This window comes from Pithys albifrons, chromosome 2, assembly GCF_047495875.1.
Source record: "Pithys albifrons albifrons isolate INPA30051 chromosome 2, PitAlb_v1, whole genome shotgun sequence".
Classification (NCBI taxonomy): domain Eukaryota; kingdom Metazoa; phylum Chordata; class Aves; order Passeriformes; family Thamnophilidae; genus Pithys; species Pithys albifrons.
In genome coordinates this window covers 86796608-86820470 of record NC_092459.1, presented here as the reverse complement: position 1 = coordinate 86820470, position 23863 = coordinate 86796608, and the positions used below count along the sequence as shown (strand labels likewise).

At 37.2% G+C, this 23863-nt stretch overlaps 1 protein-coding gene across 1 annotated transcript in view; it reads left to right on the top strand.

The window, feature by feature from the left end:
• The first annotated feature begins 1212 nt into the window (after positions 1 to 1212).
• Positions 1213 to 23863, top strand: part of KIF6 (kinesin family member 6) — a 162062-nt gene continuing 139411 nt past the window's right edge. The window contains exons 1-4 of the mRNA XM_071548023.1: positions 1213 to 1337; positions 2142 to 2251; positions 17418 to 17565; positions 20152 to 20261. Coding sequence (XP_071404124.1) covers positions 1272 to 1337; positions 2142 to 2251; positions 17418 to 17565; positions 20152 to 20261 — 434 coding nt within the window. The 5' untranslated portion in view covers positions 1213 to 1271. The remainder of the gene's footprint in view (positions 1338 to 2141; positions 2252 to 17417; positions 17566 to 20151; positions 20262 to 23863) is intronic.

Genomic DNA, 23863 nt, shown 5'->3' with positions numbered 1-23863 from the left:
TATAGTCACTTCTGCCTTTAACATCACCTTCAACATCCCCATCCCTACACTGACAAGAGACAAATTTTTTGTAGTTTTCGAGCAATGTTGAGACGCTACTCACTATTTATTGCACTACCCTAGCCTAATGTCCTAGGTGGTTTTTTTCACTCTATTTAATTGCCAAGTAATATTTTCCATTTGTTTTCATTTTTACCCTTTTTACTTTTGTACTCTACTTGACATGGTGATTAGTCCTTTTTCATTTTATTCCCTGAAGACTCGCTACTTATGCCTCATATGCTTTCTGAGGCAGTTATTTATTCAGTTGGGAGAGAAAACCTTTTCCCTACTGTGTTTCTTATTTGGAACACAAGCTTAACATACTTTTACCATATCTGAGCTAAAGAAATTTCTACCCTCCTCTGTAATCAAGTCCCTGAATTTCCACTTAATTTAAATTAGTGTACTCGTAATCACTACAATATGATCTCTACCACTACGTCTCACCAAAACAAAGGTAAAAATATTATCATGTTGTTTGTGTGACTCTTCAGGAACCACTTCACAGAATAATGGGGTGCTGCTGTTATTGTTCTCTAAGTTTTAGCTCTTCCAAAAAGTCAACACTCTCTAGCAGTTTTTCCCCAACTTTTTCATATTAGTATGAAGGAACTGATGCCTTCATTGCCTGTGATCTTGGTATTTCAGCTCAATATCCCTTCATGGCATTTCAACTATGTGAGGACTACAGACTTCTCTTGAGCCTTACACGGTGAGCGGAGCCCGAGGAGGGCGATGCGGACACATACACAGGCAAGGCACAGCAGGTCACCCATGGAATTGCCACTCCGACCTGCGTTTCTCGGCTGGCAGTGTGGACAGGTGTGGACAAGGGTGGACAGGCATGGACAAGCATGGACAAAGGTGGACAAAGGTGAAAAAGGATGGACAGACGTGGACAAGGGTGGACAAGGGTGGACAGGCGTGGACAGGCGTGGACAAGCGTGGGCAAGGGTGGACAGGCTGCCTTTCCTCGCAGCCACGACACTCCGGCACCGGGGAGTGCAGTTGGTGGGGGAGTGCCACGAGGGGCCGACCAGGCATCCGACCCCTCCCTCGCAGGTAGAGTCCAGCTGCTCCCTCCTCCACGCCCTTCCAGGCCACCCGAGGGCGTGAGGTGGCTCGGAGTCGCCTCCCACCGCTGCCCGCCGCGGAGCGCGCCGGCAGTGACCGTGCCCGTTTGCCGTGCCGGGTTACGACCAAGCGTTGCCAAGGCCGCGGGGGCAGCGATGGTGAAGGAAACCATCCGAGTGTACGCGCGGGTGAAGCCCCTGGGCAGGCGGCAGCAGGCGGGGGTAGGCGGGCAGCGGCGCTGCCGGTGGCGGAGGAGCTCGGGGTGCGCCGTGGGGCGGCAATGGGAGCTGTGGGAGCGGGACCCGACCCGCAAGCAGCTCGGTTGGCGGGGCAGGGAGGAGGGGCCACAGCCTTGTCCTGCGCTCCGAAGCCCTCAGAAGTCCGTGAGTTCGAGCAATGCGGGAGCTCAGGCTCCAATCCTGGGGGAAGGGGCGAGGAGTTTCTTTCCAGCCCGGTTGTTCGGGAAAGGCCCCGCAGGAAAACACTTGACTCTGGTCACTGGGGTTACACAGTTCAACACTGTGAGGAGCGTGGGAGGAGAACATGTAGCTCCCGGTCTGTGGCTGTACTTGCAAGGGATAATAAGGATAATGAAAGTGTTCCTCAGAAACCGTGCATTTAGGTCTCTTAATTGTCTTCTCGTTTTAAACCAGCTCAACTCATTTTGTCATAGCCTTTCCTAATGTAGTCTTCCAGGGGTTTTTTTGAGAGGTTTGCGCTTGGGGCTTTGCTTTGTTTTTTATAACACCATAGATATTAAAGTGGTTTAGTGAACAAGTATGTCAAAGAGGCTTAGCTTTTGTTTCAAGTATTATTGTTGTGTTTACATAGTGACAGACTAATGTTGGTGTGTGCTGGTTTTGTTGTATAATAGTCAAAGGAGGATCTACTTAAATATTTAGTGAAACATGTACAAAATTTTTCTTCAGGCAGTTACAGGTGCTAAACTTATATAAATGTTATAACTAAGGGTTATGCTTTCTGTTGGTGAAATTATTCTGTGAATTCATATTCATGTTTATTAGAGTTACTCAGTTGATGTTGAGGAGGAACCTCTGTCCAGTCTGGAGATTACTGTGCCACGTGACTTAACAGATGGGTTCGTCAATAATAAACGAGAGAGCTACAAATTCAAGTGAGTAAAAGGATTATTTTTGCATCTTCTGCCTTTTGTGGTTGATAAGTCTACATGTAGTGATGCAGATGCATAAACATAAACCTGTCTATATCAAAATTATATTTAAGATTAGAGTTTTCCTGATTCTGTACAACTCCCTTAACAAGAGGAGTACTTCAGCATATGCTCTTCATCACAATGATTTTGATAGCATTGAGCAAAGTTGTGGTGCTATTGTCTATCCATTGCAAGTCATTATACTTTTCTAAGTCTCATCTCAAAGGTTGCATTTTCATTCATCAGTTCTTCCATTTTACTGCTTGTTTTGAATTTGTGTATGAAGTCTGAAGGCAGGACTGTGTGTTCTCTTGTGATCTAATGAGTTGTCATAGGCTGGCTAAAGATGTCTTCATCTAAAACACTCTGTCTAGAAACTTTTTTAAATGCAACCAAAACAAGATAAACAGAAATTGAAAGAAACAAAACCTTGGTTATAGAATGTAAATATTTTTGGAGAACTTGAAATCACTACCAGCAATATCAATCAAATATTTTTATCACTTCATCAGAAAACTTTGAAGCAGCACTTCAAAATTTTGATCATGAATAAAGCTAGATATATAATCATCTCTAATGATGAGGTCAAGGCTGTCTTTTTCCAAGTTGGATATTCCTTATTTTTTTGTCATAATAAACATGTGAATTTGTTGCTCTATGCTATGAAAAAAGAGGGCCCCAGATAAACATCTAGAGTTCAGACTGATGTCATTTTACATCAGCAAAGGAAATTTACTTGGGAAAAGAAGAGTTGCCCTCTCCAAATAGATTAACACGTGACACTAGGCTAGGTTGCAGATGCCCACACCTGACTTACTGAATGTTGATATTTTTTCTGACTTTATTATTTATTAATATGTCTGTAGAGATGGATTTTGAGAAACATTGTTCCTTATTACCCTTAAGACAAAGCAAAAAATAATTCTATGAAATAAGCATTTATTTTTCCTCCAGAAAATTCATGCTTTCTTGCAGTCTTCTCTCTCCTGGTCACCTCAAACATTATTCTCTTTTGTTCTTAATCTTTTGTATAGGAATCAAACACAATTGGTTGCATTACTTGACTGATTAAGCATTACCAGGATAGAATATATGCATTTATGTTTTTTGTGTTGCATTTATCTGCAATACTGTACACATTGAATGGGTCAGCACCGTGCCTTTCTGTATACCTGCTGTCTGCAATGTCTTTCTACACACCCTGGGAAGTTCTATGTGAATGTACAGTTCCAAAAAGAGGGAACAACACAGCAGGGCTACAGCAGTCCAGGAGGTTTCTGGAATATATGGATTACAACTTTCTAACATATGATAAAAAAGCTGATCAGTGGGAAAACTCTGCTGCACCACATACTTGCAAATGTGTAAGAACTGAGGAAGTACATTAAGCCTGGGGTTAGCCTGGGTTGCAGTGGCCATGAGATCGTGAAATTTAGGATACTGAGGGAGGGGAGCAAGGCAAAAAGTAGGATCACAACCCTGGATGTCATGAATGCAGACTTTGGCCTATTCAAAGACCTGCTTGAAAGAATTCCATGAGACACAGCCCCGTAGAGAAGTCTAGGAGAACTGACTGTATTTCAAGGATCACCTCCTCCAATCTCAAGAATGGTCCATTCAGATGAACAGCAAATGATGTAAAGACAACAGGAGGCCTGACTGGATGAGGTAGCAGATTCTGACTCAACAGCAAAGTTAAAAGGAAGATGTGGGAGCAGTGCCAGGTGACCCAAGAAGGCTGTGTGAGGAATAGGATCAGGAAAGCCTAGATAAGCACAGAGTGAGCGATGTTGAAAATGAACTGAGCTGCTGGACTGAGAGGATTGCATCAGAGGCTCAGAGGGCTGTCATCCAGCTGGAGGCCAGTCACTAATGGAGCTAGTATGAGGATCCAGTACTTTTCAGCATTAAGGACCTGGGTGATGGGACCAAGTGTAGCTTCAGACAATACAAAACTCAAAGGGTTGGTTGACACACCAGATAGTTGTGCTGGCATTCCTGCTGACCTCAATAGACTGGAGAAATCAGTCCAGAGAAATTTAATGAAGTTCAACAATGTGAAATGCCAAGTCCTGCTCCTGAGAAGGAATAACCAGGGCAGACTCAAGGCTGAGTGAAAGCAGGTTGGCAGATCTGGAATCCTAGGAGACAAAACATTGAACGTAGGACAGCAATACAACATTTGCACAAAAGAAGGCCAACAGCCTCTGGGCCACGTGAAGGAGTGCATTGCCACCAGGTCAGGGAATTTGATCCTTCCCCTCTTCAACACCAGTAAGATCACATCTGAAGTTCTGTGTCTGGTTCTGTGCTTCAGCAAAGGGACACAAAGATGATTAAGGGACTGGAGTGTCTGACATGTGAATAGAGACTAAGAGACCTGGGACTGCTTACCCCAGAGAAGGCTCAAGGCAATCCTATCAATATCTGTAAACACATGATGGGAAGAGGGGGAATAAAGCAGATGGAACCAGAATGCTTCTCAGCGGTGTCCATGTACAGGACTAGGTTTAATGGGCACGAATTGAAATACAGGAAATATCATAAGATCGTAGAATGGCTTGAGTTGGAAGGGGCCTTAAATACCATCCAGTTCCAACCCCTCTGCCATGGACAGGAAACTTTCCACTTGACTGGGTTGCTCAGAGCTTCATCCAGCCTGGCCTTGAACACTCCCAGATATGGAGCATCCATTTCTCTGGGCCTCAACACCCTCATAGTAAAGCACTTCTTCCAAATATCTAATATAAACCTACTCTCAGTTTAAAGCCATTCCCTTTTGTCCTGTCACTACATGCCCATGTGAAAGGTCACTCTCCATCTTTCTTGTAGCCCCTTTCAGTACTGGAAGGTCACAATTAGGTCACTCCAGAGCATTCTCCAGGCTGAACAATCCTTATTCTCTTAGCCATTTTTGTGGGAGAGGTGCTCCATCCCTCTAATCATCTTGGCGGCCCTCCTCTGGACTATCTCCAACAGGTCAATGTCCTTTCTGTCCTGAAGACCCCACTTTGAGGTGATCAAATACTGGAACAGGTTGCCCAGAGTGGCTATGAAGCCTCCATATGTGGGAATACTCAAAGTCTACTTGGACAGACCCCTGTTCTAGCTGTCTCTCCTTTGAGCAGGCAGATCAGAACAGATGGTCCCTTCCAACCTCAAGAATTTTGATTCTGTAAGACAACCTCAGGTATTTTATAGAGAAAGTGGCAAAACATTGACTTGATATCTCCTTGTGACCTATAGTAATTGTGCAGCAGAATGAAGGAAATAGCTATGAAGAAATGTGAGCCTGGCTGTGCTGGTGGGATGCTGTATTTGGTTATAGTGTAATCTATTTATCCAGGATTCAGTGTGGTGCCAGTTACAAACACTGATTCTCTTGATAGATTTAAAATGCGATTTATTTTTTTCTAAGCCACATCATTTTATCAGAGGATTTTATTGTACAGATCCTGTCAAAGCAGCTCTGTGTACAGCCTATTTATGTGCAATAGCACAACAGCAAGCTGTGGTTTAGACTACAGGCAAAACATTGTACTAAGTTATGTAAGCCTAATGATGTAAACATTGACTATTACAAACAAAAACAAAAATGTATGAATCAAGTAGTGTTTTAACATTCTAAGCAATTATTATTTGCTTAATATTTTCAGATTTCAGAAAATTTTTGATCAAGAGGCAAAACAAGATGTGGTTTTTGACAGCATTGCCAAACCAGTAGCAGAATGGTATGTTTTGATCTTGCAAGTAACTAGGGTAAAGCTACTTTTGCTTGTGTTGTATTGTTCAGAGAGCTGGCAAGTCTTTGTAACAGTGGACTGATATTTTATTTTTCTAAATACTGTCATGTATGAGTCTGGAGATATCCAATCCCCTGAGAATTTCATGTATGCTAAGGTTTCATTTTTGACTCCTAAAATAGCACTGCTCCTGTTGCCTCCTTTGTAGTATAGCTGTAGAAATCCATGTCTGGTTATTTTTTTGTCTGTATAAAACTTCACTTCATTGCCTTGGAAAAGGATTGCCTACATAGTTTCATGAAGAGGTAAACCTAGTGAAAATTTTATCCCCTCTCCTCCACCCTGTTTAGTTTTCATTAAGTTAGGGATGCTCATTAATACCTGTGGAGATATTCCTAAATTTCACCCCCATTATTTTTGTCTTAACATGTGAGGCAGTGCTTTGGGCACTCTTTTTGTTTTTCACCTTCATTTAATAACCACACACTGCTCATATTTGACAGTTTGCAAAGGCAAGCATTTAAGATGGATGAAGCCCTGTGCATTGACTGTATGGATTGAATGCCACTCTGAAACAAGTGGATTTTCCAATATGCCATTCCCTTTGCTCAGTTTATTGTCCATATTGCTGATGTTTGTACTGCTTGTAGGTGGGGAGGGGGAGGGGGGAGGGGGGAGAATACTATATCACAGGAAGCAGAATTTCTGCATAATGTTTGCTTATCTGCTCAGAATCCAAACTTGTAATGAGTTGGGAAATACTGCTTTAGGTCCCACCTTCTTTCTCATGTGTTATCTAACCCAAAAGTTGCTTTAAACTATGATTCTGCAAGTTATTCCTCAGTCTATTGCACTGTCCTATGTTTAGAACAGTAGAAAAACAGACATACTCAGCCGGACACTAAGCCTTTCTCAGATTGCTACTTGGATGAAAAAATGTATCTCCCTCTTTATAATTTCATTTTCTCACACCCCCTGCCCCCACCCCCCCCAAACACCCCTTTTCTTCTTTAAAGTCCCACATAAAGCAGAAGGTTAACTGACAGTGAAAATGAAGAGCCGATGAATTTGAAACTTTCTTAGAATAATTAAAATAGACTTAAAATAGTGTTTGTTATAACATTTTCTCACCCAAAAGTGATTTATTTGCTTATCTGACATCATGATGTATAATGTCATATTAGCTCACAGACTTAATTTTCAATATTTCTGAGTTTAGTGAAAGCTGCAGAAAAAAAGGTCTTTATCTTATTTGAGTATGCTTGGAAAGGGAAGAGTTAAAAATCTCATTGTTACGTGCTATGAATTTCATTATCCTCAACAAAAGCTCAGAGTATCAAAATTAACTAGCAACAGACTGGCTAATTGTTTTCCCTTTGGAATGTTTTGCTAGAATATGGAAAGGTTTTCCAGTTGAATAATTCATTTACACAGTGCTCTAATAAACAGGAAGTGGTATTCTTTTCCTTTATTTCAGTGTTGGCTGACAAAAGACTCCTATATATTAATTTTCTCCAGAATTATGTAGACTTTATTATCTAGACTTCAGTTATGGGGTTTATATATATTTTAAGGACTTGAAAGTATTTAAAAGCTGTTAAAATCAGTGTTGTTTAGGCATATAGTTATCTCCGAATAGTCTAGTCTTTAACTGTAAAATTTATTTATTTCTTAATGAAATCAGGATTTTTTTCTCTGAGTGTTAAATGTGCTAAAGCTTGTATTCTAATTGATGTTTGTGTTGTTACTGATAATAGTGAAGGATAATTTTGTATTTTTACAATAGAGTAGGTAATAACTGAAGTACGTTCATGTTTCTCATACACTTCCATAATTTTTTGCCTTTTTTCTAGGCAAAAATAAGTATTTCAAAATGTCTTCATAGTCATGAGGTTCCTTCGTTAATGGAGTCCTGAATGGGGCCTGAAATTTATTTCACTCTATAGTTACTGACTCGATTTTCCTTTCCACTGCAGGATAATAAGATTTGCCCTCTTTCTCTGTAAGACCATAGTTTTTCATAGCAAAATGTTCTTCATTCTTTGGTTCTTTCTAAGTCAACATTCTCTTGCATGAAAAAGCTGTTGAAAATACACAGATTTCTGGTGCTGAAGTCACTTTACTAAGGGAACAGGTTTTTTGTGTGTATCGCCAAAGAGAAAGTAGCAGGAAAGTATCAATGAAATAGTTCAGTAACATTCTAAGGCTCTTTGCCATGCATATTTACAGTCCTGAGAACATTCACTTACAGACTTGAATGCTCTGAAAAAAAATTCCTGGGCATTGTTTAAACTAAAACCAGCAATGCAATGCTCACGATTCTAAAATCTTTCTAGTTTGTTCCCTGATGGATGGAAATTGGGTACAACTTTCTTGTCTTTCCCTGACCCCATTTTTAAATGTGTTTTCTTTGATGCTGGGCCACTACTTTTGTTTCTTTAAGTCCAGTTACATTGTCATCTTGCCTGTGGTTTCAGAGGCACCAGGCATTAGTTTGTTTAATATGCTTCTTCAGACAGAAGCGCCTGCCTCTGCAAACCATTATAAGTCTGTGATTTGCTTGATCTTTTTTATTACTTTTTTGAATCCTTGAGTCATCTCTTGCATGGTTTCTTTTTATCATTTGGATGTGCTTTCCTCTTTTCCTTTTTATTTTAAATATATATTCTTGATAATTTTCTTTTGTGCAGTCAACTTGATGTTCAAGAAGTCGCACTAATTCTATTATTCTATGAAAAGCAGAGAAAATAAAGAACATCCTACTTTTACAGTTTGCTGATGTTTAAGCACTGCTGTAGCCTCACAACAGAACAAGGCTAGTCTTAAGATGTTTCAAATACTAGTGCTATGATTATTAATGCAGCCTGAAATTAAGTAGAAAATGTTAACTGTTTTGAATTTGGGGCTTTTTTTTAAGTTCTAATATGGCAAATATTTTGGATTAGGTTTCTTGATTTATTAAAGAATAACATTTGAAATATTTTCTCTTCAGATTTCTCATGAAAATGAGAAACACCTCAGCTGTTTGTAAACCTAGTGACAATTACCTATGTTCTTTTGAAAGGTCTAGCAGCCTCAAGGATAATGCTTCCATTGCTGCACGTTCTGGATTCTTCTCATAAGCTGTGTTTCTCCTAAGAAATAGCATCTGTAATATATAAACTGCTTCAGTTCACTCTCTTCTGTTTGGTTGTTGTTTTGGTTTTTGGTTGGGTTTTTTTTCTGCTGCTTATTCTTACTGAAAAGGTAGTAAATAATGTTATTAACATTTATCCTTTTTGTACCTGGATATATTTTTCATGTGGTATTAGAAGCAGTGATTTGTCTCATGTGCACCACAAGAAATCTGTAGAATCTATGTATAATAACTTACTGTTTGGGATGTCAGCTAGAAACAGAATTGGCTTCAAATTTCCTCTAAATTGAGCAATTGGACAGTAATGCTAGCAGTTCTTTCTGGAAGTGAATACAATTGTGAGGCAATAAAAAGTGAAAAGCATCATTGATATTTCATTTCAAATGACTACTAATTGCTTGTGTTTGGTTTTACTTAAATTGCAGAGCTTAGAATTCTTCAAGAAGGCAGCTTATTATAAATTACAGTTTGACAGCCTTGACATAGAGTATCTTTGTGCCACTTGTCTGTTATGGTGAAATTCTAAATATATTTAGAGACCTTAGTTCAAATAAGAAATTTTATTACCTTTTTTTTCCTTCAGCAAAACCCTTTTGAAGTTTCTAAGGAAACTTGCCTGCACTAAGCTCTCAAAAACAGTTACATGCACATTTGGAAATTGGTTTTGTTTTTTAAAGATGAGACATTACCAATTTAAATTTGTTCTACAAATCTGGCAAATACATAAAGACAAAAATGTCATACTGAGATACTTTGTTTATTTTAGTTACAAGAAACTTTAGTCTGAGCCTCAGGTGATAGAAAATACCTAAAAATTGGGTCTCTGAAGACAAATTCTCCATGAAAACTTGTTTCCCAGATCCTTCAGTATCATTTCTGGGGTCTGGTTTTGCATGGCCTATGTTGATTTTTTTTTTTTTTTGATAAATATGAACTAAGGTTTTCTGAAATAGAAAGAATGAATGGGGGGACATTGGGAGACTATTTCAGATCTGCAATAACTGAGATGACAAGAGGGCTAACAGTATCCCAAGATCAAAATACTGGCATTTTCTGCTTTTTTCATGAGTCTAGTATTTTAATAGTTACTGAATATTTTTTCAACCACATGCCCAGATGTTACTACTCATTTAAAATGAACATGGCAGAATTCAAATTAAAATGATAATCTGTAGCTGAAATAAACTAACAAAATCAAAGTAATAATATGTTTAACCTGAAAGTCGTTTCTTGCTCCCAGGATTTTCTCTTATCTATATATAAATTCTTATGGAATTTAGCTCTTACTTAATTGCACTTTTCGTTGCTGTTATTTTATTTATTCATATTACAAACTTAGTAAAAAACTTTCACTTTGAACTTTTTCAACAAATTAGAATAATTAGGTGAGAAGGAATCTCTGTAGGTCATCTGGCCCAACCTCCTGAGCAAAGCAGGTTTTGTTAGATCACGTTTCTCAGGCTCTTGTCCAGTAAAGCTTCAAAAATGTCCAAAGTTGGAGATCCCCTAATCCATCTAGGCACTTGTTCCATGGCTTAATTACTCTTACTGTGAAGAATATTTTCATTATACCCATTTGGAGTTTCTTCTCTTGCAACTGATGACCACTGCTTTGTGTTTTACCACTGTAAGCCTCTGGGAAGAGTTTGAGTCCATCTCTGTAAGAATGCATTGCATAAGGTAGTAATTAGGTACATGTTCTCTGGGTCAATAGGAAACAGTTCCCTTGACTTCCCTGTGTGTTGATGTGCTGCAGCCTGAACTAAATGGTTTTATCAGGTTCACTCCTGTTTCTTTAGAGCATTTGTCTTCTACTGGGGAGTGCAAAACTGGAGGCAGAACTCAAGGAGAAGAGTTTCTTTTCTTTTTTTTTTTTTTTTTGCAAATTTTGATTGTAACTGTTCTGTTTGATTCAGCAAAACCACTGGAACAGCAGAGGAAGGTGAGTTATTCCTTTTACTTAGGGAAGAGCCTCCCTAAAGTCTCATTCACAATGAGCACAGAAACAAATGAAAAGTTCAGTGTTCATAAACTTTAAATAGAACAAATTATCTTCACTGGAAATTAAAACAAAATGTAGTCAGAAAAACCAACCACAATAAAACAACCTCAGTCTGTTTTCAAACTCTGTCTGCTGTCACTGGGCTTTATACTACTATTTATACTGTCTCAGATACTCAAGGACAAAGTACCAAATGATATTTTAGACTGTAGTAACTACGCATAAATTGTCTAGCTCTCACTTGAGGAATTTCTCACTTGAGGAATGTTAGGCAGTTGTAAACATGACATATCTATCAATTTAAGTGGAATTGCTTCCATGACTTATACTTCTGTATCACACTCTATATTTAGGAATTAGACAATTTTCAGGCATGAGGCAAGGCAGTGGAGTGGCTGGAAATGCCAGTACATAATTCTGTAACAGCCATTCATTTAAATAGGAGTCTAAAATGAATTTTCAAAGTTCATATCTCACTGTGCATGTTTTTAAATCATCACTGATTAGGAGTAAGGTAGAACATGCACGTTAACTGATATGATAAATGAGTAAGAAAATTTGAGAAGAAAATCTGCATGATGTTGCTCTCCTTTACACTCACATATGAGTCCATACTAGAAAGAATTGTCCCATGCCTGATAATTGATACGTAGTTGTAATAACAGCTTCAGCTTAGCAAGATCATGAGGGAAGAGGCAGGGTTTTTCTAACATAGCCAAAACAGCCCAATAATCCTTTCAAGCCCTGAGCCCAGTCTTCTTTTTTCCCAATTATAGGTTTTCCTAATACAATATGCTATCTCTCTAAATACCTTTTTCTTTCTTACACATTTAGAGTATCATGGTTGCAGCTACAGTGTTACAGCATGTTATTCTTCATCAATTACAGACTAAGTCTTTATATGTAATGACCATTTCTTGTCAACATTTTTTTTCCTCTGAACTCTAAGCATTTATTTTTTTAACTCTTATCACTGATAAGGGAACTTTAAAAATATTGAACCCTTGCCATTTCAGTCAGTTACAGATTTAATTTTCTTATTAGTTTCACAAAGTCCAAAGTTCACTTTTCATAAAGCCAGAACTGATTTTCTTGAGCTAGCATCATTACATAAGCTTTTGTGTAACAGTACTTGGATTATTAAGTGGTTTTAAGGTTTGTACTGAAAATGGAACATTTAAGGAACATTTACTTCAGCTTTTTATCTTATACCTCTTCTTCAAAACAAGACAAATATTAAAATTAAGGGTATTCCATGTTAATTGGAAAAAATAATTTGTAGAATGTGTATTAGAAATTTATAAAGTATTATAAGTACTTTTGATGCATGCAGGTAAATGTAAATCTTGTAGTGTGTTTAAGCATTTACACCAGCACAAAGTCTGCATCAAATTGTCCCATTAAAACTCAGTGACATATTGGAAAGATTAATTGAATAAGATGTGCATCATGGTCATACTTTATGATGATTTGCAGGTGGAGAGCTCTTTCCCAGCAGATATTTTATTATTCAAGTTAGAGAGATACTAAAAGTATTGCAGTTTCTGTCTCAAACTTTGTCACTGTGGGAGGGTTTTTGGTAGTCTGTGTGATATATTAGAGGTAAAACATGAACAATTTTGTTTATCCCATCATGTTGCTGTCATAATATATAATTAGGTTTATTTACCAGTGGGATCATATCAATCTACTTAGTCAGTTGTGTGCACAAACTACTTTTCACTTAGAATAGGTGTTTTTTCAATTCTAAGCAACATAGAGGATGTATTCAGTACTTTCTTTGTGTTTAAACTTGATGCTGTTTAGCCTTATTAGGTAAAGCACAAGCTAGTTTGTTTCTAAAAACCAGCAATAAGTTTTCAATGCTTCATACCAAAAGAAACATTCAGTTCTTTGAGTAAAATGTAAGAACATATCTAAACTTTATATTCTAATAGTCTTGAAAAGGACATGTGACTAGATTAGAAACTATAATGGAAAATAAAAAGATAAAGATTCAGAAATGTAATAAAATTATAATTATTCATACATTAGAAGTTGTTTGGTTGCAATTAATCCTATTATTTCCTTTTTTTTTCCTCTCACTCTATCTTATTCTGATTTCCACCAAGCAAAACCTTTTTGTACAATTCTATGTTGTTTAATGATACCAACTTTACTGAACAGACCTGCTTATTACATAAATAATTCTTAATGAGTTCATAATACTTAGCAGGTAATCATGATGTTTCCTAACCAATGTTTTGCTTTAAATTGACTTTTCTTACAGTGATCAAAAAGACAAGTCTAACATTTATCATTCAACACACCTTTAAATACAGTAAAAATATGTAAACCTACCCACATATACATGTTTCAATTTAAAATAAATATAGCCAGCAAACAAAACAATTTTTTTCTTATATTCAGCTTTCTGGTATCTGAGACTTCATATGATATGACCACGTGTTTTCACTGAAACACAAAAATAAATATACCATTAAAAAATGCATACTTATCAAGTATTGACATAATTATCAATTATCCTACAAAATCTAGGAAATCTAAATATTCTGGTATCATGAGTTAAATATAAAATATTATTATTCAATTTATTTCTTCTGCTCTATTTGAATGTGCAGATTTTGACTTTTTGGGGCCTTTCTTGACACTCATAAAACCAAGATCTTCCACACATTAATAATAATAAGTGAACAAAGCTTAGTATATTAAATGATATTGAAATTTGATTCTTTGCAGACCTACTGTATATCTGTGTTTTCCCTGAAATGTCATCTTTTTATGGAACTCTTACTTTCACAGAATTTGAAGTCTTGGGCAGTTTTCCTTGGGACATTTTACATGCAGAAATTCTGGCCAATTATATTTCTCCCCATTCAATAGATCTTATTGTTCACAGGTATGAGCTTCAGCATGTCAGAATTACTGCTCATGCATATGACAACTTATGTCTTTCCTTTACAAATTTAAGTTGCTCCCTGTTTTTCACTAGAAACGTGATATATATGGTTGTAAAGCAGTACAGGCAAAGCTGAATCAACAAATTTCTTGTTAGAAACTGACTTTTTTATAGCTGTTATTCTTTTCTTCTTATAAAGACCAAATCTATCACACATTGCTACAAATATATGACTGCATATTTTAGTGAATAATGAAAATGAAACTTCCAAATTTCCTAATACAATAAACCAAATACTCAGTTTTGGAGATTTTTTAGTCATCAAATTTTAAAAATTTATTTCTCTCTGTAATAATCTGGTTTTAGTTCTGGCTTGGTATTAATAAAAAGAGAAGACCCTCTATGAACTCTGATAACCAGAAGTTTGATAAAATATGCTGAAAACAGATTACTCCAGCAACATTTTAGCTAATCTGACTGCAAATATTCCATGAACTTCTGAACAGTGTGCTATACAATGTTACATAAGCGCATGAAAGATCTTTTCTACAAAGCCTTGCTTTGAATTATGTATCTTTGATGTCTTTCGTTTTAAGCGGTAAAGAGACAATTTATTCAACAACATGTCTTCTTAATAGCATGACAAAATTCAGCTTTCAGAGAGAGAAAGAAAATATGCAAAGTTCTGGATATTCCGATAACACCAAGGGGGCATCACTGAAAATATCCCTTTTATGTATGATTTTTATGTGTGCATAATTTAGTCTTCACATGACTACCATCACTATCCAGGGCATCTTGTGTAGTTTCAAATACTAATTTTAACAAAAGTGTGGGATTTTTCTTCAGACAATCAGAAGAGCAGAGATGCAGACTTTGCCTGTGTGAACTGCTGTCTTGTAAAGTAGATTTTGCTGATTAGGGAGAAAAGAGCTGCTGATCCTCTACCACCTTTCCCAGCATAGAATCAGTTCCACTAGTGTTGGGGACAGCTTTAATTTGAAAATGAGAATTTTCAAGGATCCCTTTGGTGGATTCTGTGTAGAAAATGCACTCTCTTCTTGTCATGTCAGAATAGGTGTTGCCAACTTTTTTTGGTAACTGCTGTGATTATATTTCAGGATGAAAGGCAAAATGTGTGTTTTCTGCTCACTATAGAAAGTTCTAGCATCTGAGGGACCCTTCACTTTGCCAAGGGTAATTATGCAGTATAGTTTGGTGTTGTTTTTTTAAACAATGTTTCATGTGTGGCAAAAGGTTTGTGAAATTTTCTGGGCTTTATTTTCCTGAAAAAATTGTGCATCTTGGGTTGAAAATGCTAAGTACATATCATAAACTTCCTGAGTATTTAGTACATAGATATTGGTTTAATTGAGCTATGCTGATGTATTGCAATAAATATAAGAAATATATAAATCAAATAGCACAAAGAAAACTCACTGACTTTTGTTGCTGTTTTGACAGCAAACAGTATGTGGCATTTTATCTTATGTTTACATGTGAGGTGATTCTAATAAACAGCTTTTTCTGAAGTACAGGGATGTCACGTTAACAGTTTGCAGCCATGCCTTGCCTATTTTTGACACACATTGCAAAACACACCTTTAGCAACTTGAAAGAGGAGAAGGAGTAAGAAAGCTTAAAACCCCAAAATGCTAGATCTGAAGAACCAGAGAACTCTTTCTCAAAAAGCAGAAGAGCAACTATATTGCATCAGACCAAAGTTCCATCTAGTGCATGTTATCTCACACAGGGGCTAACAGACAGTGCCCAAAGGAAAAAATAAACAGAGTAAGCATGTGGAGCTCCTTCCCCCATACATCCTGTGAGTCTTTAGTCATTTTAGTTTAGTGGGTTTCTGTTTTTAATGCATTTACTAGCCCCGAGAGAAAATTTTTCTTGTGATTCAATCCAATCCCCGAGGAAGCCTGTGTGAAATTTTAACATCCAAAATGTGGCGTGGCAGAGTTGCACAGCTTAACTACATTTTGTATGAAGAATTGTTTCCCCTTGCTTGTTTTTAATCTGCCATTTCTGAACTCCTGTTGATACCCCCTACCTTCTGACAACTCGTTACTGTCTTCAGCATTCAGTGACAGCGGGCACTAGAAATTCCTCAGATAGATAAATGAGGTGTTTTATAATAATAATTGTTTTTATTTTTATCATCTGGAATCAAAGTTATATGTACTCTCTCTTTGGGCATTTTGGTGTTTGGAGCAGATGTTCAGTGTAGTTCCTTTCAACATGTTTCTGCTTTTGTCTCTGACATCCTACTGTAATGGATTAAAATAAGCAATTTGGCAACTGCTCAGGCCTTTAAATAAACTTTATAAGTTTGAGAATCATTGCATCTCCTGTGGCGCCAGAACAGCAGCTATCTATATACATGTTTCTTTTCCTCTTATGCAAGGGTTGTTTGCCCTCTTTTTATTAATTAAAATCTTTATTTATCAGTTTTTCAATAAACAAAATGCACAAGAAAATTTTTAGCTTTTCATTTTGTTTAACAAAAGTAGTAGGTCCTTCAGAACAGTAAATCAAATCCAAAATATAAGCTTTTTAAGCTTATCTACTATTTGGTGGAAATCAGGTAGAAGTCAATGGTGGGAGTGTGGTGAATTAGAGAAAGATTTTGGAACTAGACTTTTATTAGGCGCTTCTGTAAATAGAAGTAAGAAGTGTAAAAACAAATGATGAGTCTGACTGCCATTTCATGCTATGCCACAGAAACTTTTTGTACAGTCACAGTTATAATAGAAAGGTTTGCTATTACCAATGAGGTTGGTGTGTTTTCAATGTAAATGAAGACTTTACTGCATTGATTTAAGCATATGTTCTCCTGCATAACCTTATCCAAGAGTAATCTGATAGCTTAGTATAGTAGTAGTGGTGTTAACACTGTCCTTACATGAGTTTCTAATCAAAACACAGTTTTCTCTGCATTGAATGAAGTCATAAGTTAAATCTTTCTAGATTCTTGAACTGTAGTGTATCAATGGCACAATTCCTGACATGTACAGTCTTTAAAGAGATTAAATATCACCCTTGCAAAAATTTGTCAGCCAAAGAAAAAAACTATGTATGTTAGTGTAAATAGTAGTAAGTATGATGATGATACTTGAATAATGGGGCAAGTCAAGGCATCAAACAGTCCTTCAGTTCTAGATAGTTTGAATTCTGTAGAATCAAGAATACATTACTTGGAATGTATTCTTTATTACCAAAGACAGCTGATACATAATTAAGAATTAATATTAATTGTATTTTAGTTCTATACAAAGTTGACCATGAAAAATATATTCTGACTTAAATATTAATTATCTTCTCATTTTTTAATTTTATAGTGTTTTGGCTGGATATAATGGTACTGTCTTTGCATATGGTCAGACAGGCAGTGGCAAAACTTTTACCATCACAGGAGGAGCGGAACGTTACAGTGATCGAGGCATTATTCCCAGGACTCTATCCTATATTTTTGATCAGTTGCAGAAGGTATGGGACATTGTTTTCTGTTTATTTTTAATGTCCAGTTTACAAACATTTAACTATTGCAAAAGGCTGTTTTTATAAAAGTCTTAGAGGAAGCTCTAAAATTAATACTGAAGAAAATATCTAACTTGACGTGATAGTGTATGCAAGAATACATTTGTAATAGTTTTGGTTACCTGGCTTATCACAATACACTGAAAATAATGGACATCATTGGAGAGGGTTTTTTATACTATTAAAACCCATGTTACTTTTAGTTGGTGCAGCATACATTCAGATCATATATTGGTTATCCTGCTCTTAACACTTATATCAGCCTCACTCTGCTTTTGTATTGTATGCATTGTGTTTCCTTTGACATTCTATGCAATGAAATGTTTTAATAACAGAAAGAATGCACCAAGGTAAGCACACTGATTGTTCATTATGTTTTTTATGTTTGCAAGAAATTTTGTTTTCTTTTAGTGCCTGAAATACTTATATGAGTGAACATGATTGTTCATTCTGGTCCTTTCATAACTATAGGAGGCAAATTTGAGGAGTCTTGTGTAATTTGTGTTTTGACTCTTCATTTACTCCACCAAGCCTGTGACTCATCAAAGATTAATCTTCACATTTTAACAAAGATGTTTAATTAAACCAATTTAAATATTATTTGACATAAACATCAGTCATTACATTGTGTTTTTATGATCTGTCATTCATGTAATAGAAGGCACCCATTCACATTCATAGGGGTGTATGTCTCTGTCATATTAACATGCCCTATCTCAGTAAGGGTTAACTATAGTAAGTAATTACTTTGACTTTTTCAAAGTATGGCTTTGGCACACGAATACACATATCATATTTAAAGTGCATAAAAGCTTGCTATTGTGGGAATGAAAATGAAACAAATCTCTACATGATCATCTTGCCTTAGACCTTATGCTGCACTCACATGACCCCATGGAGAACTTCTGTTATGAAAAGTTAACAGGTTGATTTTGCAATTGCCAGCAATAAAATGTGTCAACATACCAACATTCTTTTTGAATGCTAATTATGTAATAAAAGCAAAATAGGATGACAAATAGCTAGTTTGATTGTCACCTTCTCAGCATATAGTTTCCACAGAAATAAAAAAGTCTCCCTCTTCAGACTGGGTTTTGAATCAAAAGCAATACTTAATTATGCTTATAGGGATATTTCTGTTTTCCTGCTTCCAAATCATTGTGTTTCATATATTTTCTTTCTTGGTGCATTGTAAAGAATCTCATCTTGGTGTTTTAGATTTCCACTTGTCTTTCTTTTCATATCTTTCACCTGTTTCATTTTTTTGTATCTACAATTCTGCTTTGGAACATGCTGACATAGTGGACAAGTCATCTGCCTTCTAAGCCTAAGTAGGGTGAAAGAGGAGAAAGTGAAATTAGGGCTGCAAAATACAAGACTTGTAAAGCTCTTAGTTGCACAAAGACAGTGCAATTTGAAGCCAAGGGAAAAAAACATTTTACCCTAAATGAGAAGCAAATCAAGGCCTTTGTTTTTAATAACATCTCCTTTTAATTTAGGAATCTCCTATTTCCACAGCTTCCTGCTTGAACAATTTCTTGCTACATTTGTTCCATCCATCTGTAGTGTATCTTTTTCAGTGATGTCCCATGAAATAGTGAACTGTCATTATCAATAAAAAACCCCATGGGAAATAACTATTCAATGAAAATGAGAAGTTGTATCTCAGAGTAGTGAATTGGATTATGAAACTTTTACTGTAATATGAGTGCTTTCACAGCGGCTTCATCTGCTGGAAAGAAATGACTGGGTTTTTTTATTTTTTTAATTTTGGAAATCATAGCCCACTATTTTGAGGTTTATGGTGTTTGGATTTGGCTTTGAGGCAGGAGAAAATTCTGTCTGCAAAACCCAGTTGTGTTAAATTACATTTTGGCAATGTAATAGACCAAAAAATTGTGATTGCAGAGAACAGCTGACATCATATACAGTGTTTAAATGCTCTGATAAAGAGAGTGAAAAGCAATATGTCACTGATGTTTCTAAATTAAGTAAATCCTATTTTTGTTGTTGCTGTCCCTTGCCTTTTTTTGTTTTAAGCATAGTCTTTCTATCCGTAATATGAGGGTTTACCTTTTCATAATAACATTCTTTTCTTGGTGTAGAAGTGAAAAATGTCATGTTGCATTGTTCTGGAAGAAGGCTTCCATGTTCTAAATTTATACAGACTTTTCTAGATATAAGGAATCAATTAAAAATCTCAGACTAAACTCATGGTCATGATGGGTTTTTGGGGGTGATTTTTGTTTTAGTATTTTGTGTGTGTGTATGTATGTCTCTTTTGGTTAGGGTTTTTTGTTGGGTTTTTTGGTTGTTTTTTTTTTTCATTTTCTCTTCTTGAGCCTTTATGCATATGGCAACAGAAGACATGAAAGTATAACCAACTGAAAACGTACACCACGCCCTGGAAAAATAAAAGAGACAGAGTGAGAAAGTAACATAGAAGCTGTAGTGATAAATTTGTTGTCTAGTCTACATTTGACTTCTCTTTATAGGACTTCTTTTTTTTTCTTTTTTTTTTCTTGTCTTATCCAGGACAGCAGTAAAGTTTATACAACTCATGTGTCCTACTTAGAAATCTACAATGAATGTGGTTATGACCTGCTGGACCCAAGGCACGAGGCCTCCAGACTGGAAGATTTGCCGTAAGTAATGTGACTACATAGAATCATCAGAACCAACAAGAATCATTTTCAAATACTCCCTTGGATTTTTGGGGGGCTTTTTTGAAGCTGTGCTGCTGATCTCAGCGTTAATTTAATCAGTATACTTTTTTTTCTCAATTTTATCCACACTGCCTACATTTTCTGTAATTTTGTGTGTATGGAGAATAGGGAGACTAGGTGGGAGTAACTGAAGGTGAAGTTATTAAAAGTGTATTACGCAAATAGATCTCTTGCAGCAACTGAAAACAAGGGGAGGTGTACTTGCTTTTCTAATGGCACCCTGCCCCTTTGTGTGGTGCACATGACTAGTGTGGGGCAGAGACATACTTAACAGACAGTGTTTCCTTGCAACAGGAGTGAGAAAAGCTCCCTCCTTCTACTTGGATCTTTTCCTTCAAGGAAAATTATTCTTCTAAAACATGCAATTCGAAAATAAGCTAAGAGCTAGAAAATAGGCCCCTAGGAACGCCAAACAGTATGTTTACTTCAGAATGATTATAATAGTTTTCATTGATCAGATACTAGCACCTACTAATGCTTGGAGAATGGTAGTAAATAAAGGTTTGCAGGTCATGAACATTACAACCTGGAGAAATTAAAGATTTCTAATTTATAGGAAATTCAAATCCTAGTTTCCAAGTCTGAAATAATAGTTTGCAGTCTTTATTATTCTTTAAAACTAAACAAACAGTTAATGTGTATGAATAAGCAAGTTGTAGATTTGCAAATGCTCTGAAATAATGATGGGCACCATAAAGTTTATCACACATTATAATGGTAACAGGAATGTAAGTAGTGATTAAATCATTGCTGATACAAGAGCGAGAAATGCACTGAAAACTTGCAATGGAGCAATAACAGAAAATCAATAGAATTTTTATATTGAAATATCTTATTATATTATTTACATGTTATCTATTTTAAAAAGATCCTCCAACACAGTATTTTATTGTGTTAAAATAGAGCTTCAGTTTTCTACACTATAGAGGAATATAGGACATACTTCCAAAAAAATTTTCAAGATTGATCCTTGTAAAACAAACAAGTCTAGAGATTAGGAAGACCACAGACAAATGCAAAGTATGAGACTGGGCTGTGAACTGGTCATTGTTTCACTGTCTTCGTTTGCAAAATGGAAGTAAATTTTAGCACTTTATGACACACTAGTGGTGTAAGGACTGTGTATATTTACCAAATTGTTTCATGGCAAAGTTTAGGATTTTAGTTGAACTTACTGTCTGCTCCTTGTGCTATGAGACCAAAGATTTAAATCAGAGGCTAATTTGGATAATAATTTAATTTTTGTGACCATTTATACAGTGCAGATTTTTTCAAAAAGGTATGTAAAAAAAAAGTCTGTTACACTTTTATTCAGCTTATTAAAGTTAATGCTATTAAGTTATTCAAGTTTATTACATTCTTAATACAGACACACACACCAGGTTCAAAGCACCCTACTCAGTGCAGATGGTCAACTGCTTCTCACAGATAAAAGCTCCATCCTGAACCAATGGTCTGAGCACTTTCAGACTCTCTTCAGTGCCAACTGTGTAGTCCAAGGCTCAGCACTTCAGCTCATTACACAGCAACCGGTGAAACATGAATTGGATGCAGCCCCTACTATGGGAGAGATACTCAAGGCCATACAACAGGTGAAAACTGGCAAGGCAGCTGGGGTTGATGGAATTCCACCTGAAATCTGGAAGCATGGAGGTCAAGCACTCCATGCCAAATTCCACGAGCTTGTTGTGCGTTGCTGGGAACAAGGGGAACTACCACCAGATCTCCGTGATGCAGTCATCATCACCCTGTACAAGAAGAAAGGAGAAAAATCAAACTGCTCAAATTACCGAGGTATTACTTTGCTCTCCATTGCTGGAAAAATCCTTGCAAGAATACTTCTGAACAAATTAGTACCCACTATTGCAGAAGATCTTCTACCTGAAAGCCAGTGTGGTTTCAGAGCCAATAGGAGCACCACAGACATGGTGTTTGTTCTCAGACAACTGCAAGAGAAGTGTAGGGAATAGAACAAAGGTCTCTATGTAATCTTTGTTGACCTCACCAAAGCTTTCGACACTGTGAGCAGAAAAGGCCTGTGGCAGATCTTGGAACGTTTAGGATGTCCCCCCAAGTTCCTCAAAATGATCATCCTGCTACATGAGGATCAGCGTGGACAAGTCAGATATGGCGATGCACTCTCTGAGCCCTTTCCAATAACCAATGGTGTGAAACAAGGTTGCGTTCTTGCACCAATCTATTCACAATCTTCTTCAGCATGATGCTCCAAAGAGCCACAGCAGACCTCGATGAAGAAAACGGCATCTACATCCGATATCGTACCAATGGAAGCCTATTCAACCTAAGGCGACTGAAGGCCCACACCAAGACCCTGAATCACGTTGTCCGTGAGCTGCTTTTTGCTGATGATGCCGCTCTCGTTGCTCACACAGAAGCAGCTCTGCAGCGCTTAACATCCTGCTTTGCAGAGGCTGCTGAGCTTTTTGGGCTGGAAGTCAGCCTGAAGAAGACGGAAGTTCTCTACCAACCTGCACCTCAAGAAGTCTTCCATCATCCTCACATCACCATAGGCAATTCAGAGCTTAAGTCAGTCCAGCAGTTCACCTATCTGGGAAGTATCATTTCCGCAGACAGTAAGATTGACAAAGAGATAGACAACAGGCTAGCAAAGGCATACGGAGCCTTCGGAAAACTCCATAAAAGAGTCTGGTCCAATAAACACCTGAAGAAAAGTACAAAGATTAGTGTCTACAGAGCCATTGTACTGTCTACTCATTTATATGGGTCTGAATCCCGGGTCATCTACCGCCACCACCTGTGGCTTCTCGAACGTTTCCATCAGCGCTGCCTCCGTTCAATCCTAAACATCCACTGGTCTGATTACGTGACCAATGTGTCTGTTCTTGAACAGACAGGGGTCAGCAGTATTGAGGCCATGCTGATGAGAACGCAGCTGTGCTGGGCAGGGCATGTCTCCAGGATGGAGGATCACCGCCTTCTGAAGATTGTGCTCTATGGTGAACTCGCCACCGGCTGCCTCAAGAGAGGAGCCCCGAAGAAGAGATACAAGGACTCCCTGAAACAACACCTCAGCCTTGGCCATATTGACTGCCACCAATGGTCCATTCTGGCCTCCAATCGGGATTCATGGAGACACACCATTCACGACGCTGCTGCTTCCTTTGAGAATGCACGGAGAGTCAGTCTTGAGGAGAAAAGACAACGCAGAAAGAACCCTTCCTTGCCAATGTCACCTAGGGAGACGTTCCGCTGTGCCTTTTGTGACCGGACCTGCCTATCCCGTATTGGCCTTTTTAGCCACCAGCACGCTTGCAGCAAGTGTGGGTTAGTGCCCTTCTCAAATCTTTGTTCGCGAAGCCTAGCCATGATGATGATGATAAAGTTAATACTATTAAGTTATTCAAGTTTATTACATTCTTAATATAATTTACTAAATTATTTGAAATATTTAGTTGAACACATTCCATTTGACATTTTATGAAATTGAATTTACTCAATTGAAATAAATTGCATTTGAATAATTTAATTGCAACTTTGAA